Here is a 26,249-nt window from a genome sequence, read left to right on the forward strand (position 1 = left end):
AACGCTATATATATATAAAACACAGCCCTGTAGGCCTGGCCCCTCAGTCACAGTATACATGTAATGATGGTGTATTTTACTGGCGCAATGCTAGCAGCGCTGTGAGCACGACTTGGGGCTGCTATATAACGGGTGAATGTGCTTTATCTGGGATATTATGGCGAGCAGGCTTTATACACGAAGCCCTGGCTCATTTCATCGCTGATCTACGCCGACCAAAAAAAATAAATAAACCCAACCCCCCCACAAGGCCCCGTATAGGGGGAGGGGTCCATCCCCACGCCTCTCCTCACCTCCCCTTTAAGAAGGAGGTCAGTGACGCAAGGAGGAGCCGGGAGCGAAGCGACCAATCGTGGCTCTCTCTTGGCGTCACGTGACCAACCTCGGCCCCAGCATTGTAGAGTTTCATTGTGCGCGGCAGCCAATGGCCTCGCGCGGCCTCGGACGCCGCTTCCGGCGTTGACCCCTCCCCCCCATGCTAGTGTCTCCCACTCGGACTAGGCCACGCCCCCCTCCAGAGGTGTTGCGTCGTTTCCGGTCGCTGCTGCCGAAGCTTCCCCCCCTGAAGCGGAGTGAAGAAACAACAGCCGCCATTTTGTTTGTGTGTGAGGGACGGAGCCCCGGCCGGAGCCCGAGACTCGCACCGAGGGGGCCCCCGGAGACCCAGGGGGAAGCGGGCGCACCGAGGCAACAACTCCCTCCCGCGTCCCTAACCGACCTCCGTACCGAGCTACTGCCAAGAGGGGACCGCGCCCTCCCTCCGGGGAACCACCCGCGCTCATCCCCACCGCCCGGGTATAGTGCGACCCGCCGCCGCAAGGGCCCGCCCCGGAGAACCGCCGGCAGCACCGGTTCCGAACACCCCCCGGGGAGCGAAACTTCCTCCGGGAGGCTGAGAGGCCCGCGCCTTCATTGTGACCGCCCGGGCCCCGCCTGTGACAGTCAGATCGTCTCCTCCTCCCCGGGACTCGGGAGATCCTGCTCTCTTTCCCCCCCTCTATGAGGGAGACCCCCGCGGGGAGAAGAGGAAGGGAATCCGTGTAATATAGAGAGAGGGAAAGAGAAGGGGCCACCAACCCCCCCTGATCAGGGTCAGTCAGAGCGGTTCTCACCCCCCCCCCCTCATTTACCTGTGGAGAGGCCACAGCCGCCCGACAAGGTGCGGAGGTGAAGCGATGTAAAGGGAAGGGGAGAGAAGCCACAAGCAACACCCCGTTGGGGAAAAAAGATTAAACCTACCGGCGATGCCGCCCTCCCACGGGGGGAGAGACACAGGACACGGCATCTGAGGGGCCCGAGCATCCAGAGAAGGGGGAGATCAGACCTCCCCCAGGTTCCTAAGCCCCCCTTACAGCCTCTCCCGCACCCCCACTGCACACGTACACATAAGGAGAGCAGGTTCCTTATCTCCCCACCCCCACCCCGTATTTATTTCTTAAGATCTTCCTCATCTTTAGGGAAGGGCAGGCAGATATACCCAATTGAAGGGGGGGTGGTTGTAGGACATCTCCCCACCTCCACCCACCAGCCCCTCTTTTTTTGGGGGGTGAGGATGATGGGGCAGGGGAGGCTCAAGTACTTGACCCAGCTCAGCAACTTAAGCAGCAAGGAGGAGAGGAGACGCTGTCTGGAAGAGGAGATTCTCCGCACTTGAGGCCAAGAGGTCCCCGTCATTGTCCCTCCACCTACTAAACCTACTGAGGTCTTCGGAGACATCAACCATTGGGCATTAAGGACACTCGAAGCGGGACAAGGGGGGGAGAGGGTCTAGCTCCCCCATCCCAAACCCAGGCACACCTTAGTGTATGTATTTAGTGACTGATTGTATTTAACAGAAGGAGGCAACCTTGGAGGTTTGGACTGAGAAGCAGCACGACGTAAATAGCTCGGAACCATGGCCGAAAATGTGGTGGATCCTGGGCCTCCCTCGGCCAAGAGGCCCAAGATGTCTTCTCCTGCACTGTCTTCCAGCGATGGTCCAGGTCAGTCCCATTGAAATCACATGTAGTACTGTTCAGGTGTCACCCATCCCATGTAGCCAAGTGGCTGTGTAATGTCAGTGACTTGATGACTTTAGCAGCGCAGGGTTACTAATCCAACACTGTCACAACATGAAACTTGCGTCTTGCGCACAATGCGATAGTCATATGGGCAATCTTCATGTTTTTTAATAGTCGACGATTGTGATTCTGAAAACTTAAGGACTCTCTCCAGGTGACAAATCATTACATCATCTGTGAATGTCTGTTATGCTTGTTCCTTAGAAAGTTATTACTACCTGCTAGGCAGAGACGGGTGGTTAGGCGCATTGGTCGTCTTCATCCATATAGTAGAGTACCAAATGAGGGAGAAGGGGTAAGTTGCGTGATACTGTTTATTGGGCCAATGCATTGGTAAGCTACAAGTTTTCGCACCACCTGGGGAGATGAAGAACCCTGAGGTTCGAGCGCTTCTAACTTATCGGCTACCTGTTGGTCCCATACCTGGAATCGTAAGGCCTACTCCTCCTCTGTTACTTCACTATCAACAAAAACTTTCATTATCATGGTGGTAACCCTGTGTTTTCACAGCAATTCTAAATCTGGGGTTACCAATGTCTACCCACGTCCGCAAGAAAATTGGATCTGAGTTTACTAGGGTGCAGTGGTCCACGTATGGTGGTATTAAGAGGTATGGAGTACCACTGCTATTTTATGTGCAAACTTGCAATTCATCAGAGAACTTGGAGGCCTCCCCCTTTCCTAGGGTCCAGCATAAATGACCCCGACCTCTATGTTTAATACATTGCGATCCTTTTTCATACAAAGTAGTTTGTATTATTATTATTGCCAAGTCTATCACAGCAGGGATGGTAATACAAGAACAGGTGGAAACCACCATTAAAAATGCACAGTAGCCATTTCTTTTTTTTCTATAGAGAGCGGGCCCCCTCCCCAGAGGTTAAAGTTAGATGGGCTTTCAGTATACCCTTTTCTGGATGTGACTGCATGGGCCCAGCTCGCTGGCGGCGAAGAAGCGCTTGTTCCGATCGCGCCACTGCTGAACACATCGCAGTGATTGCTACCGGTCCTGTGGTTTTTGTGACAGGGTTTGCCGGCATGTTTCCTTTGGCCCTTATCAGTGTCAGTGTATACACCTCTCCCCTCCACTTCTTAGGCTTACTGGTAGCTAACACCCCTCCCTCTCTTTTTGATTTGGAGTGTCCAGTGGCTAAGGTCGCAACAAAGCATTAACCCGTTAGCTACCAGAGGGGCAAGCAATACCTCTTGAGAATTCGAGCAGTGTCTTTTTAACCCTTTTTTACTGCCAGAGGTGCCAGCAAGGCAGTGACAGTGCTGAGACGCTGTATAATACATTGATATGGGGTGCCATAAGTTGCATATGGTGTCTTATAAACTTTAGGATACCGCGTCGAGGCTTTGCTTTGGATGTTAAGGCACCACATGAGTATGGTTACTAATGACCGAGTGACCCATTCATAGAAAGTTGTACATGAGGATTACCTGCATAAGTGATTGTGGGTCACAATTGGCTGTTAGGTGGTTAGTGGGTTAATATACTATTGTTGGTTACTATATGCAACTCGTTCTGGGGGATTGGTGGCATTCCTGGGTAGGTTGTTTACTGGGTTCATTCACGCCTTGGGTGAATATATGGTGTGAGTTAGGTAAGTCTTTTTAATGTGTCCTGCAGCTGGTATATTGCTAAGGCACTGTCACTTTGGTTATCAAACATCTGAGGAGTGAAGGGTTAATATCAAGCCATATTGCAAAACTCTGCCTCAGTGTGTGTTGGTTGGTGTGGCAGTGTGTGTGTTGGTTGGTGTGGCGGTGTGTGTTGGTTGGTGTGGCGGTGTGTGTGTGTTTGTGCGTTCTTTTACCTGTAACATCTTGGATCATTGTAGTTCCTTTTGGATTTCTATCTTGTTTCTTTATTCAGCCCACGCACATTGTTTCTTATTTTATCCAATATGCCCTTTACTCTCTCTGGTGATGATTTTTAGAGACTGCATGCTGTTCATTATCTAATTTTGTGTGTGTGTACGTATATGTTTAACTACTTTGTATGTTTGTTTTTTTGTTTAAACTCCATTTTATATATCACACCTTTGTTTATGTAATCTCCATTGCAGATATATGTATAATATTTTGTGTGTAGATATAAACATATATACAGGATGCAAAATAGCCTGCCAATGACAGGTCACTTGCAGACTTTCTGATTCTCAACCTTCCTTATATCGGGTCATAATTCTCAAAGTAAATTAACAACTCGACAACAACAAGAGAATTATTGAACATTGTAATTTTGGGGGATCTGAAGAAGTTTGTGTAGGAAGTGAAACTGTCCGGACAGAGAGGCCAGGCCATTAAACAAGATGTCATGCCGTATTGTATGCTTGTGTAACTATTTACTCTTACTGTTTTTATTAATCGCTTTGAGTAGTTAATGAAACAGTTTTGTTGTTGCATGTGCATTGCATATGGTCCCTCTTGTCCATAAGGCTTTTGTGGATAAATACTTTGCAGGAGTTTTGTAGCCATTAAATAGCCCTCCCCCTCCCTTTAGCAGGCTGGCCCCCAAAAGGGGTAATTTCATAACCACCAAACTTATCCCCCCCCCCATGTAATATCCAGTGCCAGTAGGCCTGGAAGCCCTGCCGATGGTGGTCTTCCTTTAGCCCTTCTCAGCTCCCATCCCTTGCCTTCAATATCCTTTTGTTCTCTTGCCTCTCTGGCTGTGCAGTTGCTTTTCCTGCTGGAGGGAGAGGGGTGGACTCCGTTTTGGTGCTTAATTTCTCTCCCCTTCTCTAATGGATCCAGCTTCTGCGCTCCACTCCTCTGCTGCCAGAGGAGCTAGCAGCACATTGCAATGCATCACAGATCCCTCTGGGTGTCATCTCCCAACTGTTTATTGACCTCCTTGATGGATGACAATTGCAAATGCATTGTATTTAGTACCTGAAACCCTATGTTCTGTTCCAATCCCATGTGCCATTTCTACTCTGAAAACGTGACACTTCCCAGAGATTCAGATAGTGGGGTAGCTAGCCTGTGTGAGTCCTCCCCCCCCCCCCCCCCATGTAGTAAAGCAGGGCTCTTCAACTGGTTCTCCAAAGGGGCCAGATTAGGAAACCTTTAGGAGTAGAAGGGCCACAAGTTTATCCTAATAACATTTTAGATGCCTTTTAAAAACATTAAAAATACTAACTTTTTGCAAGCATTTACACTAGCTGTAATAAATATATATATTTATATATCAATATATTCCCAGAATCCCTTGCTGCAGTGGAAGCACTGTATGCTGGGTGATAATGGTGAAAGGCAGGGTTGCAGACCTGTCTAAGATATGTGAATGTGCTCACAAGTTATCTTTTTATTTGCTATATGCTAACGGTGGAGGTTTCTTGTTGCCTTCCTTTTCCACCCACCATAACTTCAAATGTTGAGAATATATATATATATATATATATATAATCTAAACTATTACTATTTTTTTAAACTATTGTCGTATATTTGTAAAGCACTGACATATTCCGCTGTGTGATGGGGGTACAGAGATCTGATAATGACATCGTTACCTACAAATATGGACAAGCGAGCACAAACAGATGCAAAAAGGTAACGAGGGCCTTGCTCGTGAGAGTTTAAAATCTAGAGAACTAGGGTAAAATGAGCAGGGGCAGGGCCGCATAAAGGGCATTCGTGGCCCCCCTTTAAAGAGCCCTGTAGTAATGTAACAAATGAAAGGCAGTATGATACTTTTTATTGGCAGAAGAGTTGATCAGTTACAAGCTTTCGAACCCTGGAGAGTTGAAGCAGGCACAAGGGCTAAGTTTCAAAGCCTTTTCCAGAAGATAACTGCGCTAGGTATTCTTTGCGCCGCTGCAAAAAAATGTCTTCCACGTCGGTCCAGAAACGGATAATTTTGCAATAAGAACAGCAAAGTTAGTTACTGCAAGGGAAGGCGTGGAGTAAGTGGAAGTACACCTGCAACGCTCTTAACTTTAAAAACCTAAGGCTGCCCGATAACGTTTTAGGAGAGTGATAATGTTTTGCTCACGGCCAAGTGTTGGTAAAAGGTGTTCCAGGGTGTGAGCCGTCTTGTCGCCCGCACGTTACATCTTTACAGGAGGACACCAGCACAGATGGTAATTATAGAGCACCGTACAAACCTCTTTCCTTAACATATCCTGAAGAACCTCTTGAGTTAATCAGTCATATTTTCAGCTGAGGGAAATGTGAAGGAATGGGGGGGGGGGAGTGGAGAGGTCGTGTGTTAGGTGTCCCCTCCCTTTCTCCTTTCCATCCCCCACTCTTAGATGCAAGACGTGCTTTTTTTTTTTCCCCCTGCCTTTTTGGTGAAGGGAAATCTCATGGCTCTCCTCCCCCCACACTCATCTACTTAAATGCCTTGTATGATTGTGCCACCCCTGCACAGCCCTGAGCTCTGAAGAAAAGTGGAAACAGAAATGAAGAGAGGAAGGTGGTTTTGGGACTTTAGGCGACTCCTAACTGATGTCAAAATGAAGTGATCTTTTTGGTGCCCGTCAAGTGGAACGCTTGATATCCAACTTGATCTCCTCTGTGGCAGCGGTTCCTAAACGGGGTGATCCTGGGACCGCCTGTGGTCCCAGTAGAGTTTAGTGGTGGACTCTCCGTGCCTTTCAAAGTTGACTTTTGTTCTCTCTCCTGTAATCCACATTTTCTATCACAGCTGACGGCTAACGTTTAGATACAAGTCCAGTTTTTCTGCCATACACTATGAATATACAGAAATACATTGATAGACAAGGAGTAACTTTAAATATGGTGGTCCTCTAAGGAATTAATAAGTATTAAATAGACCGTGATGTGCAGATGTTTGCACTAGTGGTGTTAACCTCTGCATGGCTGGAGCAATCTGTAGAGCTCAGCTGTGTGAGATCGGGGGATTGAAGTTCGGTACCTGTTGCTGTTCAGTGCTTTGCAATAGCTAATGTTAGTTGGGAGACGGGCACACAGTGTAGATCTAGTGTAGATCCGGCCCTCCTATATTAAGCAGTGACACACTTGTAAAGATTTGCGTTGAAAAGAAAGCTTCTATTTAAACGTATTGACTGGACATCCTATGAACACATTGAGGATGCAGCCGGTCTGCTTTTCAGTAGTTCTGGCTTCTGATTTGTTTCATTTTCCATTTTTTTTTTTTTTTGAAAGTGAGCTTTTTTTTTGCATCTCAAAACTGGAAGGAACCCTCCCATCTCTTCCCCCCCCCCCCCCCCCCAGCTTTTGTCTGCGTCAAAGCCTTGTTGCGTCAATTGAGTTCGCTTGGACAGGCTGAAGCAATCGCCGCCACTCTATCGTAGCCCATCCGACAGTTGCTGTGTCTTGACCGCTTTAGTACTTTGTAACTGTGGGCTGAGAGAATGTTGTGTATCTTGTATGTTGTGTACACACTTGACATGCACATTGTGTGTGAGTAACGTTAATCCTTGCCATTTCTTTCCTACCCGTTACTTTTCTGTGTAGCCGTACAAGCAATATGAAGGACAGATAACGATACTGTGAGCTCGAGCACAGTAGCTGTGAAAAGCAAACAGTGGGAGAGAGAGCCTTATATTATACACTTCCCAATCAAAATGCTGATTTGTTCCCTGAAGAAAAATTGGCACTAGTGGATCAGTTACCCTGCAACATCCAATAATTGCCTTATTCTGAATGTAAATCATAATGGGTTTTAAAGCAGCACTCCTGTAATATTTTTTTTTTGTTTGAAACGGGGTCTCTGGAGCTGAATTGCGTTAATTTCAGCACCGGGGACCCCCTGCTTCCCAAGATACTTCTCTGTAGGTGCTGCCGGTAGGAGATCAATATGGCTGTTTAAAAGACCTGCGGGCCAATAGGAAGCTGTGACATCATCTCTCGTGGCTTCCTATCGGCTCGCGTGCCGGGGACATTTAAACCTGCAGAGCTGCTACCAGCGGCTCTACGGAGGTAGGTATCTCTGCAAGCAGAGGGTTCCCGGAGTTGAAATGAATGGGGTTCATCTCCAGAGACCCCTGCTTCTTGTTTTCCAAGTATGCCCTTGGATACATTGGTCTCTTGCACCTCTTTTGGGAGATTGTTCCACTAATCCACCTAATCCACCATCCTTTCCGTGATATACTTCGCACATTGAGCCTCCAGCTTCAATAATATACTTTCCCCCTGTACCTTGTGGAAATCCTTGATATAGTTGAAAGTTTATATCGTATCCACCCCCTCCGCTGTTCTCTTCCAAGTTTTACATGTTGGTGTCGATGGGACTTACTTGGTGGGTTCTATGCCGAAGACCGTGCACCATTTTAGGATCCCTTTTTTGAACAGTCTCCAATGTATTTGTCCTCTGGAGATATGGAATCCAGATCTAAATACAGTAGTACTCTAGGTGAGGTCTTGCCAATGATTTATAAGGTGGCATCCTGACCCCTTTCTGCTGCTATATACAGTACCTCCCCCTATACAACCCAGCATTCTGCTGGCTCTTCCCATTGCTTTGTTTAATTGTAGCCCAAATGCATAACTTGGCACTTTTTGACCATTCCTCTAATCTACCATAATTATTCAACATTTTGTTTTCCTCTCCTGGTGTCACCCTTTTGCATATCTACATAAACCCATACATTCTCTTAAAGACCATTTGTAATGCAACTAATAAAGATATTCAAGAACAAGGTCTCTGTACAGATCCATGAGGTGCTCCACTACTCCACTTCTCCTCCTCTATATGTCCTCCTTTTACCACAACTGTTGCCCATCGGATGTTGATCCAGGGAGTAATCTAATGATTGCCAATATTCGGAGTCAGGAAGGAATTTATTTTCCCCCTTATGAAATATCATTGGATAATGTGTCACTGGGGTTTGTGTTTGCCTTCCTCTGGTTCAATATACTGGAAGTACGGATATAGGATAAGTATCTGTCGTTTAAACTTGGCATAGGTTGAACTTGATTGACATGTCATTTTTCAACCTCATCAACTACGTAACCATATAACCAATGTCTTATCCATCCAAGCACCTTAGAATTCAATCCCAAGCATTGCAATTTGTTTATCAGTCTTCTGTGTTGGACAGTGTCAAAGGCTTTACTAAAACCTAGATAAGCTACATCTACTGCTCCACCCTTAGGCCGCACTTATAGTGCTGGCGACGTGACCGATGTCGCCACCCGCGAAAGTTATAATTTAACTTTCAGCGACGTCGCTAGCGACGAGGTCATTGATTGGTTCAGAGACAGTCACATGTGGCGACAGCCTCTGAAAAATCAAATTTCTCCGGCTTCCAAATTTTTGGTTGACCCGTCATGCTTACTATAAGTGCTCGCGACGGAGTCCATTGTTTTTGTTTTGTAGCGACGTCGCCGGCACTATAAGCGCAGCCGTACTCTTCGTCACCCAGCCAAAATTTTTTATTTATTTTATACTTGAAAGTCCACTTCCCCCTCTCAGTAAATCTATGCTGCCTTGTAAATTGTTGGATTTTAGTTGTTCCCCAATTTCAGCTGTTTCTACACTACTAACATCAGACTCGCCGGCCTGTAGTTACCTGCCTCGTCTCTACTTCTGTGGTGTGGCGGCTACACTTGCTCTTCTCCAATCATCTGCGGCTACACCTGTTATTAGTGACTGGTTAAATTGTTCCATGAAGTGGTTTTTACCAAATAAGTATACATGGGAAGGATGTTGATCCAGGGAATAATCCGATTGCCAATTCTTGGAGTTAAGGGGAAAATAAATTCCTGAGATATCATTGGATGATATGTCACTGGGGTTTGTGTTTGCCTTCCTCTGGATCAATATACTACAAGTACGGATATAGGATAAAATATCTGTCGTCTAAATTTAGCATCGGTTGAACTTGATGGACGTATGTCTTTTTTTTCAACCTCATCTACTGTGTAACAACGAAACTATGTAATTTCCACTTTCATTTCATTAACCTGACGCAGAAATCGGTTGTGGAACAATGTATTTGGAATGTAAACCTAAATCAGTTGGGGGGAAAAACAAGCATTTAGATTATAGTATGTTGGCGTTGAACCGTTCACGATTTACCGGTTTTGCTATTTGTTCTAGCTAGTTGGCTTTACACAGACACATCTAGCGTGTAACATCCGTCCATCCCCAGACGAGGCGATACTCATTCACAAGCCACAATTGCGGAGCATTGAAATGTTCGTGCCTCGCGTTGCAATTGGTGTAAAACAAGGCACTATATTACCACTCTATACCAGGGCTGGACAACTCCAGGCCTCAAGCTACCAACAGGCCAGGTTTCAGGATTTCCCTGCTTCAGCACAGGTGGTGCAGACTGACCCGATGACTGAGCCACCTGTGCTGAAGCAGGGATATCCTGATAACCTGACCTGTTGGTAGCTTGAGGCCTGGAGTTGGCCAACCATGGTCTATGCGAGGGGTTTGTAAACTTTCTGCTCGCGACCCCCCCCTGCCTGCTCGCGACCCCCCCCCCTGCTTGCTCGCGACTCCCCCCCTGCCTGCTCGCCCCCCCCCCCCCGGCCTGCTCGCCCCCCCCCCCTGCCTGCTCGTGACCCCCCCCCTGCCTGCTCGCGACCCCTGCCTGCTCGCGACCCCCCCCCTGCCTGCTCGCGACCCCCCCCTGCCTGCTCGCGACCCCCCCCGCCTGCTCGCGACCCCCCCTGCCTGCTCGCGACCCCCCCCTGCCTGTTCGCGACCCCCCCCCTGCCTGCTCGCGACCCCCCCCCCCCCCCGCCTGCTCGCGACCCCCCCCCCCCCCCCCCGCCTGCTCGCGACCCCCCCCCCCCCCGCCTGCTCGCGACCCCCCCCCCCCCGCCTGCTCGCGACCCCCCCCCCCCCCGCCTGCTCGCGACCTCCCCCCTGCCTGCTCGCGACCTCCCCCCTGCCTGCTCGCGACCTCCCCCCCTGCCTGCTCGCGACCTCCCCCCCTGCCTGCTCGCGGCTCCCCCCCCTGCCTGCTCGCGGCTCCCCCCCCTGCCTGCTCGCGGCTCCCCCCCCCTGCCTCCTCGCGGCCCCCCTGCCTGCTCCGACCCCCTCCCCCTGCCTGCTCCGACCCCCTCCCCCTGCCTGCTCCGACCCCCTCCCCCTGCCTGCTCGCGACCCCCTCCCCCTGCCTGCTCGCGACCCCCTCCCCCTGCCTGCTCGCGACGCCCTCCCCCTGCCTGCTCGCGACGCCCTCCCCCTGCCTGCTCGCGACGCCCTCCCCCTGCCTGCTCGCGACGCCCTCCCCCTGCCTGCTCGCGACGCCCTCCCCCTGCCTGCTCGCGACGCCCTCCCCCTGCCTGCTCGCTTACGTGCGCACATGCGCCGCTCTTTCGCTGTGTTCTGTGGGAGTTTGCAAACTGAAAACGCCCCCCGGCGGCGCAGTGCAGCGTCATCGCGGCTGCAGCTCGAGCTTCCAACTGAAGTTGAAATTTTAAGCGGCAGCCGCGTCACGTGTACTGCGCCAGCCAATCACAAGCACACTTATTTAAGTTACGCCCCCAATCGCGTCATTCTGTCTGCTGGGGATATTCACACATCGCCCAGCGGACAGAGGCTCGCGGACGCGCGTCCGTGTAGCAGCCGGTGTGATCGAGGCCTAAGAATTTGTAATCCATTGATTACTCTGCAACCCTACAATTCCCAAATACTCCATCCCAGTCGCCTGTAACTAGTGCCCATTTCTTCCATCTCGCTCCCCAAGAGATATACTCAACTTGCATAAGGGTGTCAGGGAAAAGTTCACGCCACAAAGCACGTTTCTTATTCACAAAAATTTGGATTTAATTCCACTAGTATGTGGCCACCGAGCATGTCCTGTCCTTTATTTTGTGTTTATTTTTACATTTTTGTGTTGAGCAATTCATGTTTGTCATCTCTAGTGTTTGAGGCTACTATCGTAACCTTTTTAGCCTGACATGGGCTCTAGGAGGGGCTTCATTTTTAGCTCCCAGGCACTTAATATTTCAAACGATTATCTCCTGAAGGAAGCATCAGTTGAATACATTGAGTTGGAATTGTCAAATTTCGACCTCTTAAAGGGGTACGCCTGGTGAGACTTGGAAACATGTTTTTGACTAGCTTTGAAGCAGGGGGTTTCTGGAGCTGAACCGCATACATTTCTGCTACGGGGCCCCCCTGTTTCCTGAGATACTGACCTCGGAAGGGGGTCACGGCATAAGTCCTGACGGGGCTATCAATATGGTGTCTTTAAATGTCCCCCTGGCCATGACGCCATCCCTGCGACTTTATTGGTCCGCGTGAGGCTGGTCGTTTAAACTGAGCAGCGATACCGGCACCCCCTAGGGAGAAAAGTATCTCGGAAAGCGGGGTCCCCAGGGCTGAAATGAACGCAGTCCAGCTCCATAGACCCCCTGCTTCCCTCCTATATAAATGTGTCGCCAGGAGTGCTCCTTTAATGCAAGTTTTTTCTTCTAAAAAGCACAGAAAAAGGGAACAGTGTGGACTGCTTGCTTTAATTGGGTTTGAGAATAGAAGCCATTTCAAAAGTGAGGCCAGTTCTGCATGACTATTAATGTAGATTTGCTCACACAATTCTGAAGAGGGCTATTTTATTATGATCTGGATTGTTTTTCATCAGTCACTGACATGAAAGTTGGATGGCTGGTACCTACCGTTCTCGCCAAGGAAATATCCTATTGAAACTGTGTAGGGCAGGGTTTTTCCAACAGGAGCACTTGGGTTGCCCATGCGTCCCTAAAGGGTCCCTGCAATTTTCATGTCATTTGAAAATTGTACCAAATACAGAAGAATTTACAATGCATGTGATCTCAGACGCGCTATTAGAGAGGGTTGGGGTTCCTTACAATGCATGTGATCTCAGACGCGCTATTAGAGAGGGTTGGGGTTCCTTACAATGCATCTGATCTCAGACGCGCTATTAGAGAGGGTTGGGGTTCCTTACAATGCATCGGATCTCAGACGCGCTATTAGAGAGGGTTGGGGTTCCTTATAATGCATCTGATCTCAGATGCGCTATTAGAGAGGGTTGGGGTTCCTTATAATGCATCTGATCTCAGACGCGCTATTAGAGAGGGTTGGGGTTCCCCTGTATTTCACAAGATAATTAGAGGGCTCCATAACAAAAAAAGGTGAAACACTGGTGTAGTGTAACTACTTGTCACTCTAGTGATGACCGCTTTGGACTTTGAGAACAGCGTTTGCTCTCTCGTGCAGTACATTAAGCTGCTTGTGCCAGAGATTCATTTTGCCTGCAAACTCTACAAGGTTGCAGTACAGGAAGACATGAACCATTTTGCTGGCGTAGCTGTCCTGCTTGCAGTGACATGGTTAATCACAGCGTTGCTGCTAATGGTGCCTGTTGGACACTGCTTTGTAATGTTAGGGGTTGTAGTGGTATTATTTTGCTTGGGTTTTGCCCTGTCTGCTATAAATCACCCAATCTCGTTTGTCCAGTCTGGCTGTAAATATTTGCAAAATTGGACCCCCTTTTTTCTCGGTCTTCAACTATTTGAGTACCCCATGGTGTAGCCATGACATCTCTGGCACTCTTTCTGGGGGTGACCAGCTCGGTCCTCAAGCGCCACCAACAGGTCAGGTTTTAAGGATATCCCTGCTTCAGCACAGGTGGCTGTCAGTGGCTCAGTCAATGACGAGGGGGTGGGGGGAGGGGAGAATTGCTGCTTTGTGTGTTTAAATCATTACTGTAGTAAGATAAAGTTTATCCCACTTTAATCTCCTGTCTTTCTACGTTTGTTTACGCCCTGATCAACTAACTATACGGGGGTCTGAAGTTGTGCAGCAAAGTGCTTAGCTGCCGTCTTAAAAATGAGCTAAAATATTTTTGTTACTGTGCTACAACCTCGTGTTGGGTCTGGTCCCACGGAGTTTGTAAAGTACATTTACTTATACAGCTGGGATCTTTACACTGGGCAGAAACTTCTGTGTAAACGAGTTGTAAGTCACATGATATCCGGCGCACACGTCGCGCTCGGTATTTTATGTATTGGCTTCGTTTTCTTTCTCTACAATGACCCCACAAAACTCCCAGGAATCCATTCCTGCTGCATGTACTTTCCATGTAGGGATCTGGTGTCTGAGCTCATCCATTTGCTGATACAGCAAAGCACATGTAGATCATTGCATAGGCACACGCGAGAACACGGCAGATATAACACCATCATGTGACTAGATCCAATCAAACCATGGGTACTTAATGTCATTCATTTGGTCCTGAAGAAGGCTGCCCCGAGTAGTGAAACGTCCTATAATATAGTACCGGGGTGGTCCACTCCAGCCCTCAAGGGCCACCAACAGGTCTGCATATCCCTGCTTCAGCACAGGTGGCTGTCATTCTGACTGAGCCACTGATTGAGCCACCTGTGCGGAAGCAAGGATATCCTGAAATCCTGACCTGTTGGTGGCCCTTGAAAGCTGGAGTCGGCCACCACTGATATAGGGCCAAGGTTACTAAGCAGTGCTAAGCCATAAATCACCGTACAGTCCATTCAGTGAATGTAAGGTGCCAGGGCCGGAGCACCGCTTTGTAATGTAGGACCTGTTTCATTATTTTCTTAATACACTAATTATTTCAATATACTTGTGTGCGCTTTTGATTGCATAGTTTATGTATTTGTGGTTTGCCCCAGAAACTTGCAATCCAATGTTTGTTGCGAAAGGCTCCATGAGGGAACCTGACATGCAGGGGATCGGTGTGGGTGTAAGGCCTCGGACATGGTCAAAAAGACCGCGCTGAGGAGAAACATTATCCCTATCAGCGCGGCTTTAGCCGGCGCTTCCGCAGGCGTGTGGAACTTCAGCCGACGAGCCAATTTTAGTTTTACCGCTGAGGGAAGCGCAGGGCCGGTCACGTGACTGCCAGAAGCCAATGGCAGTCCATGACATCGGCGCCGTGACGTGGCGCGCTAGCCCCGCCTCCCGAAAGCCTCCCACCCGGCACACAAGCGCGCTCGCTGACGCTCATGCAGGGACAAGAAAAATGTCCTGCTTGAGCAGGAGAGCATGAGCGTCAGCGCTGCCCAGCGCCGCTCCCTGCACCATGTCCCAGGCCTAACTTGCTGAGGAGTCAAACTCTGTCTCGTGTTCTCCAGACCAGTGACTTACACGGCACACGCCATTTCCTCTCAATTTGGTCTTTTTGACGCATCACCCATTGTATTGCTCATAGCTTGATGCCTTAGGGCTGGGACCTGCTGCGCCCGGCGGCACGGGCGGCCGCGTGAGCGTTCCCCACCAGCAGGGGAATCCTTCTGAGCCGGTCCCAGTCCCCCCTCGCTGCTGGCTCACTATGCGCTGTGACGCGTCAGCCGCCAGGGGATGCAAGAAAATTTTGATCCCGAGCGGTGGTGCGTCACGTGGTGCGCTGATGAGCCAATCAGCGGCGGGGGCTGTCAGCTTCCTACACAAGGTAGGGGGTGGTGTGTGTGTGTGTCAAGGGGGAGGGAGCGGGAGCTGCTTACCTTCCAGCAGCCCGCAGCAGCTCCCTCCTGCAGCCCGGGAGACCGAGCCCGTGGATGGAGGAGGGGGAGTAGCGGATTCCTCCGCTCAAACCACGCCCCCCCCTCCCGCTCCGGCTCCCTACAGACCTCATATCGCGGTCTGTGCCTGTCAGTGCGCCGCCTGTCTGCAGTGCGGGCGCCCCCGCTGAGGGAGCGGGGCCTTAGCCTAAAGCAGCAATCTGTGCTATTCGTGTGTATATATTCTATATATTCTTTTTCTTTAACCTTATTTGAAACAACGGGACCCCCTGAAGCTGAACCTCTGCACTCCAAGCAACAAAGAGCCCCTGGCTCCTGACACACGAAACTTTTGAAATTCCTTTATTCTTGGGAGAAACAATAGGGCACCTAGGGGCAGCCTCACTTTGGCGGCCAATAGAAAACGTTTCACATTGCGGCTTTCAATATGGTGCACCCACAGCCACCTGTATTTCCTTGGGTGGGGGAGATAGTGGCACACTGGGCATTTAGTGCGTGACAATCCGCATTGACGTCTCTTCTGACAGTGAGGCCGTTGGAGTTGAGAAACCTGGGCCAGGTGCATTTATGTTATGACTCTAGACCAGGGGCGGCCACCAGCAGGTCCAGTTTTTAGGATATCCCTGCTTCAGCACAGGTGGCTCAATCAGTGGCTGTCAAACTCTGCTACTGCCCCAGTACAAACATTTTATTATCTTTAGGGCAGTTATTTCTAATGCCTGTAATGAATATCGGGTACAGAATTGCATATAACATAACTATGGTAGAAATATAATATTTTAACCATGTTCGTGATGTTCTCTAATCTTCAAATTCACTTACGGCTACTTTTTTCTTTTTTTGAACTGCTGTTTTTGACACTGACGCCTCTCCCTCCCCCCCACTAATCAAGCATCATAAATTGTCTCGGATATCTAGATGCAACCCTTGCCCTTTCTGTTCACCTCTTCCTATGGTCATATTAATCCGGCCTCTAACCAGTAGTAGTTATTTGGATCAGACCTTTAGTTTGCCCACTTTGATTGGGGAAAAAAATTGAATAAAATTTTTCCCCAGTCCCGAACTATACATGCATGCATACAGAGACCTAACTTTTGTGTTTTGCTGGCTCCTCCCGGAAACAGAAGTTATAAGGTAGCAATGTCTGTCTAGACCAGTATTTTTTAACAGAGGTTCCTAAGAAGCCCTTGAGTTCCCTGCAATTTTTGATTTGAACATTGTAGCAAATACAAAAAAATGTATACAATGCATCTGATCTCAGTCGCGCTATTAGAGAGGGTTGGGGTTCCTTACAATGCATCTGATCTGACACGCGCTATTAGAGAGGGTTGGGGTTCCTTACAATGCATCTGATCTCAGACGCGCTATTAGAGAGGGTTGGGGTTCCTTACAATGCATCTGATCTCAGACGCGCTATTAGAGAGGGTTGGGGTTCCTTACAATGCATCTGATCTCAGGCGCGCTATTAGAGAGGGTTGGGGTTCCTTACAATGCATCTGATCTCAGACGCGCTATTAGAGAGGGTCGGGGTTCCTTACAATGCATGTGATCGCAGACGCGCTATTAGAGAGGGTTGGGGTTCCTTACAATGCATCTGATCTCAGACGCGCTATTAGAGAGGGTTGGGGTTCCTTACAATGCATCTGATCTCAGGCGCGCTATTAGAGAGGGTTGGGGTTCCTTACAATGCATCTGATCTCAGACGCGCTATTAGAGAGGGTCGGGGTTCCTTACAATGCATGTGATCGCAGACGCGCTATTAGAGAGGGTTGGGGTTCCAATCTAAGTGAGCAAGGTTTTCTCTTCAAATTCATTTTTTTTTTTTTTTTTTAACCCGGGTTGAAGCAGGGGGTTTCTGGAGCTGAACCCCATTCATTTCAGCTCCTGGGACTTCCTGCTTCCGAATGGGATATTTGGCAGCGGCCGTTTAAATGGCTGCCGGTGTTCGGCCGCAGACGGACCCTCTGCCGCACCCGGCTTGCCGCTGGGATCCCCGCCGTCAGCTGTTTCTAGGGTAAGGTTTATTACTGTTTTGGGTAGCGGGTTAATTTAAAGGGCTTTAGCGGTTAGGGTCGGGGGTTAATTTTAAGGGGTTTTAGCGGTTGGGGCAGGGGGTTGTATTGTATGTCTTTATTTATTGAGCGCCAAAAGTGTACTCAGCGCTTCACAAAGGATACAGTACAGGGAATTAAAATGATACAATAAGTGCAGCAAAATCAGACCATAGGATAGGAAAGAATTTAATTTAATAGGAAAGGGTTAATTTAAGGGCTTTTAGTGGTATGGGCAGGGAGTTAATTTAAGGGCTTTTAGCGGTTAGGGTAAGGGGTTAATTTATGGGCTTTTAGGGGTTGTGGTATGGGGTTTAGGCACTTAACTTAGCGCCGAGAAGTGGCCGGTGGCGCCAGGGTGAGTCGCAGAGTGGCCCCACTAAATGTCCTAGACCGGAGTTTCCCTGCCGGCCAATAGGAAGCAGTGGCATTATCCAGTGCGGCTTCCTTTTGGCCCACGTTATGCAGGAACTTCAACATTTGCTGAGAAACCAGCAATCTGTGGAGATGAAATGAACGGTGTTCAGCCCCGGAGACCCCCTGCTCCAATCCTATTTAAAAAAAATAAAACATCGCTCGCTTGGATTGCTCCTTTAATACCAATTAATGTACCCCCCGGCTCCCGCTATTTATCACGGTAAGTATCGCAATACGTTTCCTAGTTATAGTGAGTATTTAGTTTTTTTATTGCCCAACCCTACTTCCTTGTTATGTGTCCCCGTGACTCTTCCTCTTACGATCTCCTCTGCTTGCGATAAAGGCAAAAGCTGCTGAAATGCAGACCACAAAAATCTCGCTCCTGTAATGCGTCTTTCCATCAACAGCCGAGCCTTGTGTTGTAATAATGCAGCCAGATTCATTGCATTAGAGCAGCAGCCTGTGCTGCCGCCTCAAATAATGTGTCCTGGTGCTCTGAATCTGCGCCTCCCATTGGGATGTACCACGTTTTCCATATCCACGGGTTTTTCTTTTACCCTTGGCCTGACAGTTAAAAATTGCCCTGCAAGCTAGCGCAGCCAACGAGATTGCGTGCTCCGCAGACTGGAAAAAGATTGGTTCTGGCGTGGGGGTTTGGATCTTGGTCCTGTCTGCCTCCCCTCCCCCGCACTGACGCGTCGGCCTCCCCTCCCCCGCACTGACGCGTCGGCCTCCCCTCCCCCGCACTGACGCGTCGGCCTCCCCTCCCCCGCACTGATGAGTCCTCCCCCCCTGGAGTGGCCCTTTAACCCCTACCTTACATTTGCAGTACGGCCTATAGTAAAACACCATGACAGATCCATTTGAGTATACCTTTCACCTCATTTGTAACACTAGGAATAAATGCTTTCACGTGAAGTTTTCTCTGTTTTTGCCTACGTAGTGCTCTTTTCTATGCTTCCTATTCAACATGTATATCGTGATGAATACCATTACAATACATGCCTAATAATATTATCGTGGGAAATATTTTTGGGTTTTGCCCAACACACTCCCCACCACTTGGTAAGCTCTTAGCACATTTACAAACCATGCTGCCGGTCTGTAACGGTGGCATGCACGTGTGCCGCTCTGGCTTGCAGGCTGGAAACTTCACCAGTGCCCACCTTGACCCTCTTAATTACGAACCCCACCACTGCAGAGCAGCCTATTTGACCCCCACTACTGATTCAGACTGCCCCCTTCCAGGACAATAAAAATCACTTCTGTTTGAACCTGTTACTCAAGCAATTTTCCTTGGGTTATGTAGTTTCTAGGATTGACCGGGGGAGGGGGTCTCCTGGTATCTTTAACATTTGTAGCAACATTAAGTGACAGAGAATTGGGGTACATTGCGCATATTCAGAGCTGAGACGCAGACTTTAAGGTTGCAGTCCCTTCTAATGTCGTTGACCTGAAACATTGGGGTGTTTAATTTCTTTAGCTCCTCCCTTCTGTGTGATGTTAAATGGACCTGCCCTCTTTTCTGTGCCTTTCTCCTGCTTCGTTCTCTAACACGGTAGAGGCATAAATGATTAAGATGACGACGCCATTGTAAGGGCAAGACATAGCAGATGGTGGAGGAAACCTTCAACTGTAGAGTCCCTGCAGAAAGAACATATTTTCATACAAATCCTAAAATACGCATTTCCTAGAAAGATTTAACGAAATTGAAATGGAACTTACCAGTTTGATTTTCATCACTTTCATCTCATCGGGATTGAAACCGTGTGCCTCACATTCCTGTGTAGTATACGGTGCAGCCTTCCTGCACTATAGGGGTGAATGCAACCCCACAGACTTCCAAAACTGCTCCCCATTCAGATTCTATCCTGTGATGTAGAAGAGGTGAGAGAGCCGCGCCTTTGGTAAACCATACACTTCATACAGCTGACAGTGTGCAGCCTGTGCTACGGACTGTATAACATGCTGGTTTAAGTACTGCTGAACAGTCGCACTTGGAAGAACTCTAAATGGAAGTCTTCCCAGCCCCTGGCCTAGCTGTCGGCTCTTGGAATGATCCCTGGGCCTGATCTCGCTTGGCAGCATGGCATTCTGGGATAGTTCAGTGGCATTGTGAGTTTGGAGGATGCTTTGTTGGTGGTTAAGGTATTTTGAAGATTCTTACCAGTCAAAATTATATAATCTGATGCCGTTATAAAAGTTGCTCAAAATGTACAGAGGGGGGGGGGGAGGGGGAATCGTATTTTAAAATACATCAGTGGTTTCCAATGAAGGATGATGCCTAGGACTAGAGGTTATGTACTGACGCTTGGAGGGTGGCAAGAATCATTAACGTATATCCAAGGGTAGTGGACGGTTAGAGCAGTCTCCAGGCAGTGCTGGTAATGGCTTAATGTGGCAAAAGGAAGGAAATAATTCTTAGGCCCGAGACGGTGTCCTAAGTATGGAAACCCCAGCAGTGTGAGGCTTTGCAGGCTGGGCACATTAAATAGCCCGAGTGGTTATGTGCTTTTCTCTTTCTTTCTGGAAAGATCTAAGCAGAGGCAACTACGAAATACAATACAAGGAAGTTTGTGCCCATGTACAATGGAGAAAGGAGGCAACCGACTCGTAATTTATGCGTCTGGCAGTATACACAAGGCAGGACATGATTTGTGTCATAAAGCAATCTATTATCAAGACAGAGTATACATATTTATAAATATGCATTTTTAGTTTTTGAGCTGAAGTCTTGCGTTTTTGTCTCCTGATGACTTACAATGAACTAAATGTTTTTTTAATTTTTTTTATGTTCATAGATTTCGGGTCCCTCTTTGACCTGGAGCAAGACCTGCCTGACGAACTGATCAACTCCAACGAGTTTGGCTTGAGCAATGGCGGAGATGTCAATCAGCTGCACACCAGCCTGGGCATGGTGCCCGATGCCGCCTCCAAGCACAAGCAGCTCTCAGAGCTGCTGCGGGGCGGCAGCACAACGAATATGGGTATGGGCCTCGGGCAGCCCAACCAACAGAGTAGCCAAGGCATCGGGCTACTGAACAGCATGGTGAAAAGCCCCATGACTCAGTCAGGGCTGACATCACCCAGCATGGGCATGGGTGGCAACGGACCCAACCCTGGGCAAGCCTCTCAGCAAATGAACCCCAGTACGGCAGGGATGATGTCCGGCGTCAACAGCCCTGTTGGCCAGCCCGGGATGGGCATGAACCCAGGCATGATGGCGGCTGGCAACGGACAGAACATGATGCAGGGGCAGGTGATGAACGGGTCTCTTGGAGCTGGTAGAGGACGTCCTGGCATGCCATACTCTAATCCGGGTATGGGCAACACTAGCAACCTGCTAGCAGAGACCCTCCAGCAAGGCGGGCCGCAGATGGGAGGACAACCAGGCCTGAGAGGTCCTCAGCCAGCAACCATGAACAAGGTGAGCCAGGTGGACAGGCACTAGCAAAAATAGAGTAGCTTCTAAGCCACATTTTGGAGTAGACTTCTATAAGACAAAAGGAAGTCCTTCACCCTCAGCGTAATAGAAAAATTCAACATGCAGATGCCCCTAAATATTACCCATCTTGAAAGTTTTGTCCTGAAATGCAGATTACCAATATCCTTCTCCACTAGGTGGTTCAATTTTTTTTTACCAATTTGTATTTAAAATGGCCCAAAGCCTGCAGCAGTGTCCACATGGAGACTTCTGCTCTCTTTCTCGCTCCACCCTACAGGCAGCAGAGAGCTGTTGCAGACTTCAAAGGGCTTTATCAGAGAAGCTGCATTTTCCTGAACTTTTCTGATCAGATTTGGAGTTTGAGGGCACTAAATGAGAGGCTTAGCAGTCATATTAATAAATAAATATAACGTACAGGCATACCCCGCATTAACGTACGCAATGGGACCGGAGCATGTATGTAAAGTGAAAATGTACTTAAAGTGAAGTACTACCTTTTCCCCACTTATCGATGCATGTACTGTACTACAATCGTCATATACGTGCATAACTGATGTAAATAACGCATGTGTAACAGGCTCTATAGTCTCCCCGCTTGCTCACAGCTTTGGTACAGGTAGGGAGACAGTATTGCTGTTCAGGACGTGCTGACAGGCGCATGCGTGAGCTGGCGTTTGCCTATTGAGCGAGATGTACTTACTCGCGAGTGTACTTAAAGTGAGTGTCCTTAAACCGGGGTATGCCTGTATATAGCTTTAAAAAGAAACCAGAAAACAAATAATTAGCCATCATTTCAAACACCCTATTGCATAATATGGGGAGTAGATATTTATAAGAAAAATGAACATTTGCTGTGCCGCACTTTAACAAGAGGCAGCTGGCCTCCAGATTTAACTCCCTTTAAGAAAATAATTTTATTTTCAAAATGATAGCAAGTACAGGCATCGGGTATTCATTACAAATAGACATGTTGGAAAGCTTCGTACACACAAATCCCCATGAAACACTCGCACATATGTAAAGGGATTTCCAATATACGTAGATTAATGATGCCCACTTGTGCATGGTCATGTCTGAAAGGTTTTACCAATGGAGGCATCAACTGGCTCTCCGTTGTATTGGTGGCTGCAATGTAGGAACCGAGGGGTGGCCCTCTCCAGCAGGGCCACGACAGGTTGGCTTTTCAGTATATCCCTGCTTCAGCACACTGAGCCACCTGTGCTGGTGCAGGGATATCCTAGCCCTTGAGAACGGGATTTGGCCACCTTTGTTGTAGCTGAACTCAGCAACGCATTGGAATACCAGCATCAAGCATAGGTAAGTCGCCAAGATACGTTCTGAGTCTGCAATACTTTCAAATGGCCCATTAAGCAGTTCCAAGCAAGAGACGCAGCTAAAAACGGAGTAGACTCTCCCTCTCTCTCCATACATATATACACATATACACACATGCACATATACACACAATTGTACGCACGTGTATTTTCATACACGTGTGTGTACCTGCCCCTCCTGTATATCAGCATCCGTGTGTGTGCCCACCCCTGCCCGTATATGTCCCTGCCCCACCTGTATATTTGCACACGCATGGCCCAGTCTGTGTTCACCCATACATACGTGTGTCTACCCGTGTATATGTATACGCGTGCCTGCCCATGTATGTATACACACCTCTACCCCTGCACACCTCTACCCCTGCACACCTCTACCCCTGCGCCCCTCTATCTACCCCTGCGCCCCTCTATCTACACCTACGCCCCTCTACCTACACCTACGCCCCTCTACCTACACCTACGCCCCTCTACCTACACCTACGCCCCTCTACCTACACCTACGCCCCTCTACCTACACCTACGCCCCTCTACCTACACCTACGCCCCTCTACCTACACCTACGCCCCTCTACCTACACCTACGCCCCTCTACCTACACCTACGCCCCTCTACCTACACCTACGCCCCTCTACCTACACCTACGCCCCTCTACCTACACCTACGCCCCTCTACCTACACCTACGCCCCTCTACCTACACCTACGCCCCTCTACCTACACCTACGCCCCTCTACCTACACCTACGCCCCTCTACCTACACCTACGCCCCTCTACCTACACCTACGCCCCTCTACCTACACCTACGCCCCTCTACCTACACCTATCCCTACGCCCCTCTACCTACACCTATCCCTACGCCCCTCTACCTACACCTATCCCTACGCCCCTCTACCTACACCTATCCCTACGCCCCTCTACCTACACCTATCCCTACGCCCCTCTACCTACACCTATCCCTACGCCCCTCTACCTACACCTATCCCTACGCCCCTCTACCTACACCTATCCCTACGCCCCTCTACCTACACCTATCCCTACGCCCCTCTACCTACACCTATCCCTACGCCCCTCTACCTACACCTATCCCTACGCCCCTCTACCTACACCTATCCCTACGCCCCTCTACCTACACCTATCCCTACGCCCCTCTACCTACACCTACACCCCTACACCTACACCTACTCACACTCTCACTCTCACTCACACACATCTACACCTACACTCACTCACACACACACATCTACACCTACACTCACTCACACACACACATCTACACCTACACTCACTCACACACACATCTACACCTACACACACACACACACACACACACACACACACACACACACACACACACACACACACATACATCTACACCTACACTCACACACACACACACACACCTACACCTACACTCACACACACACACCTACACCTACACACACACACACACACACACACACACACACACACACACACACACACACACACACACACACACACACACACACACACACACACACACACACACACACACACACACACACATCTACACCTACACACACACACATCTACACCTACACACACACACCTACACTCACACCTACACTCACACACCTACACTCACACACCTACACTCACACACCTACACTCACACACCTACACTCACACACACACATCTACACCTACACTCACACACCTACACTCACACACACACACCTACACTCACACACACATCTACACCTACACTCACACACACACACACACACATCTACACCTACACTCACACACACACACACACATCTACACCTACACTCACACACACACACACACACATCTACACCTACACTCACACACACATCTACACCTACACTCACACACACACACACATCTACACCTACACTCACACACACACACACACACACATCTACACCTACACTCACACACTCACACACTCACACACACACACACACATCTACACCTACACTCACACACACATCTACACCTACACTCACACACACATCTACACCTACACTCACACACACACATCTACACCTACACTCACACACACACATCTACACCTACACTCACACACACATCTACACCTACACTCACACACACATCTACACCTACACTCACACACACACATCTACACCTACTCACACACACACATCTACACCTACTCACACACACACATCTACACCTACACTCACACACACACATCTACACCTACACTCACACACACACATCTACACCTACACTCACACATCTACATCTACACACACACACACACACTCACACTCACACTCACACCTACACTCACACACACACATCTACACCTACACTCACACACACACATCTACACCTACACTCACACACACACATCTACACCTTCACACACACACACATCTACACCTACACTCACACACACACACCACACACACCACACACACCACACACACCACACACACACACACACACACACACACACACACACACACACACACACACACCACACACACACCACACACACACCACACACACACCACACATACCACACACACACCCACACACACACACACACACCACACACACCACACACACACCACACACACCACACACACCACACACCCACACACCTACATCTTCACACACACACACACACACACACACACGCCTTCACACACCTTCACACACACACACACACACACACACACACACACACTTCACACCTTCACACCTTCACACCTTCACACCTTCACACCTTCACACCTTCACACCTTCACACCTTCACACACACACACACACACACACCTTCACACCTTCACACACACCTTCACACACACACACACACACACCTTACACACACACACACACCTTCACACACACACACACACACACACACCTTCACACACACACACACACACACACACACACACACACACACACACACACACACCTTCACACACACACACACACACACACACACACACACACACACACACACACACACATCTACACCTACACTCACACACACACACACACCTTGCACACACCACACACACACCTTCACACACACACACACCTTCACACACACACCTTCACACACACACCTTCACACACACACCTTCACACACACACACACACCTTCACACACACACACACACCTTCACACACACACACACACACACACACACACACACACCTTCACACACACCTTCTCACACACCTTCACACACACCTTCACACACACACACCTTCACACACACACACCTTCACACACACACACACACACACACACACACACCTTCACACACACACACCTTCACACACACACACACACACACACACCTTCACACACACACACACACACACACACACACACACACCTTCACACCTACACCTTCACACACACACACACCTTCACACCTACACCTTCACACACACACACACACCTTCACACCTTCACACCTTCACACACACACACACACACCTTCACACCTTCACACCTTCACACACACACACACAC

At 49.0% G+C, this 26,249-nt stretch overlaps 1 protein-coding gene across 3 annotated transcripts in view; it reads left to right on the forward strand.

Annotated features, from left to right (window-relative positions):
- Positions 1 to 532: 532 nt before the first annotated feature.
- The window catches only part of EP300 (EP300 lysine acetyltransferase), a 122,071-nt gene continuing 96,354 nt past the window's right edge, over positions 533 to 26,249 (forward strand). For all 3 annotated transcript variants that reach the window (XM_075573877.1, XM_075573875.1, XM_075573876.1), the window contains exons 1-2: positions 533 to 1,982; positions 20,749 to 21,374. In XM_075573877.1, the coding sequence (XP_075429992.1) occupies positions 1,895 to 1,982; positions 20,749 to 21,374 (714 nt within the window). In that variant the 5' untranslated portion in view covers positions 533 to 1,894. The remainder of the gene's footprint in view (positions 1,983 to 20,748; positions 21,375 to 26,249) is intronic.

This window comes from Ascaphus truei, chromosome 17, assembly GCF_040206685.1.
Source record: "Ascaphus truei isolate aAscTru1 chromosome 17, aAscTru1.hap1, whole genome shotgun sequence".
Taxonomy (NCBI): Eukaryota; Metazoa; Chordata; class Amphibia; order Anura; family Ascaphidae; genus Ascaphus; species Ascaphus truei.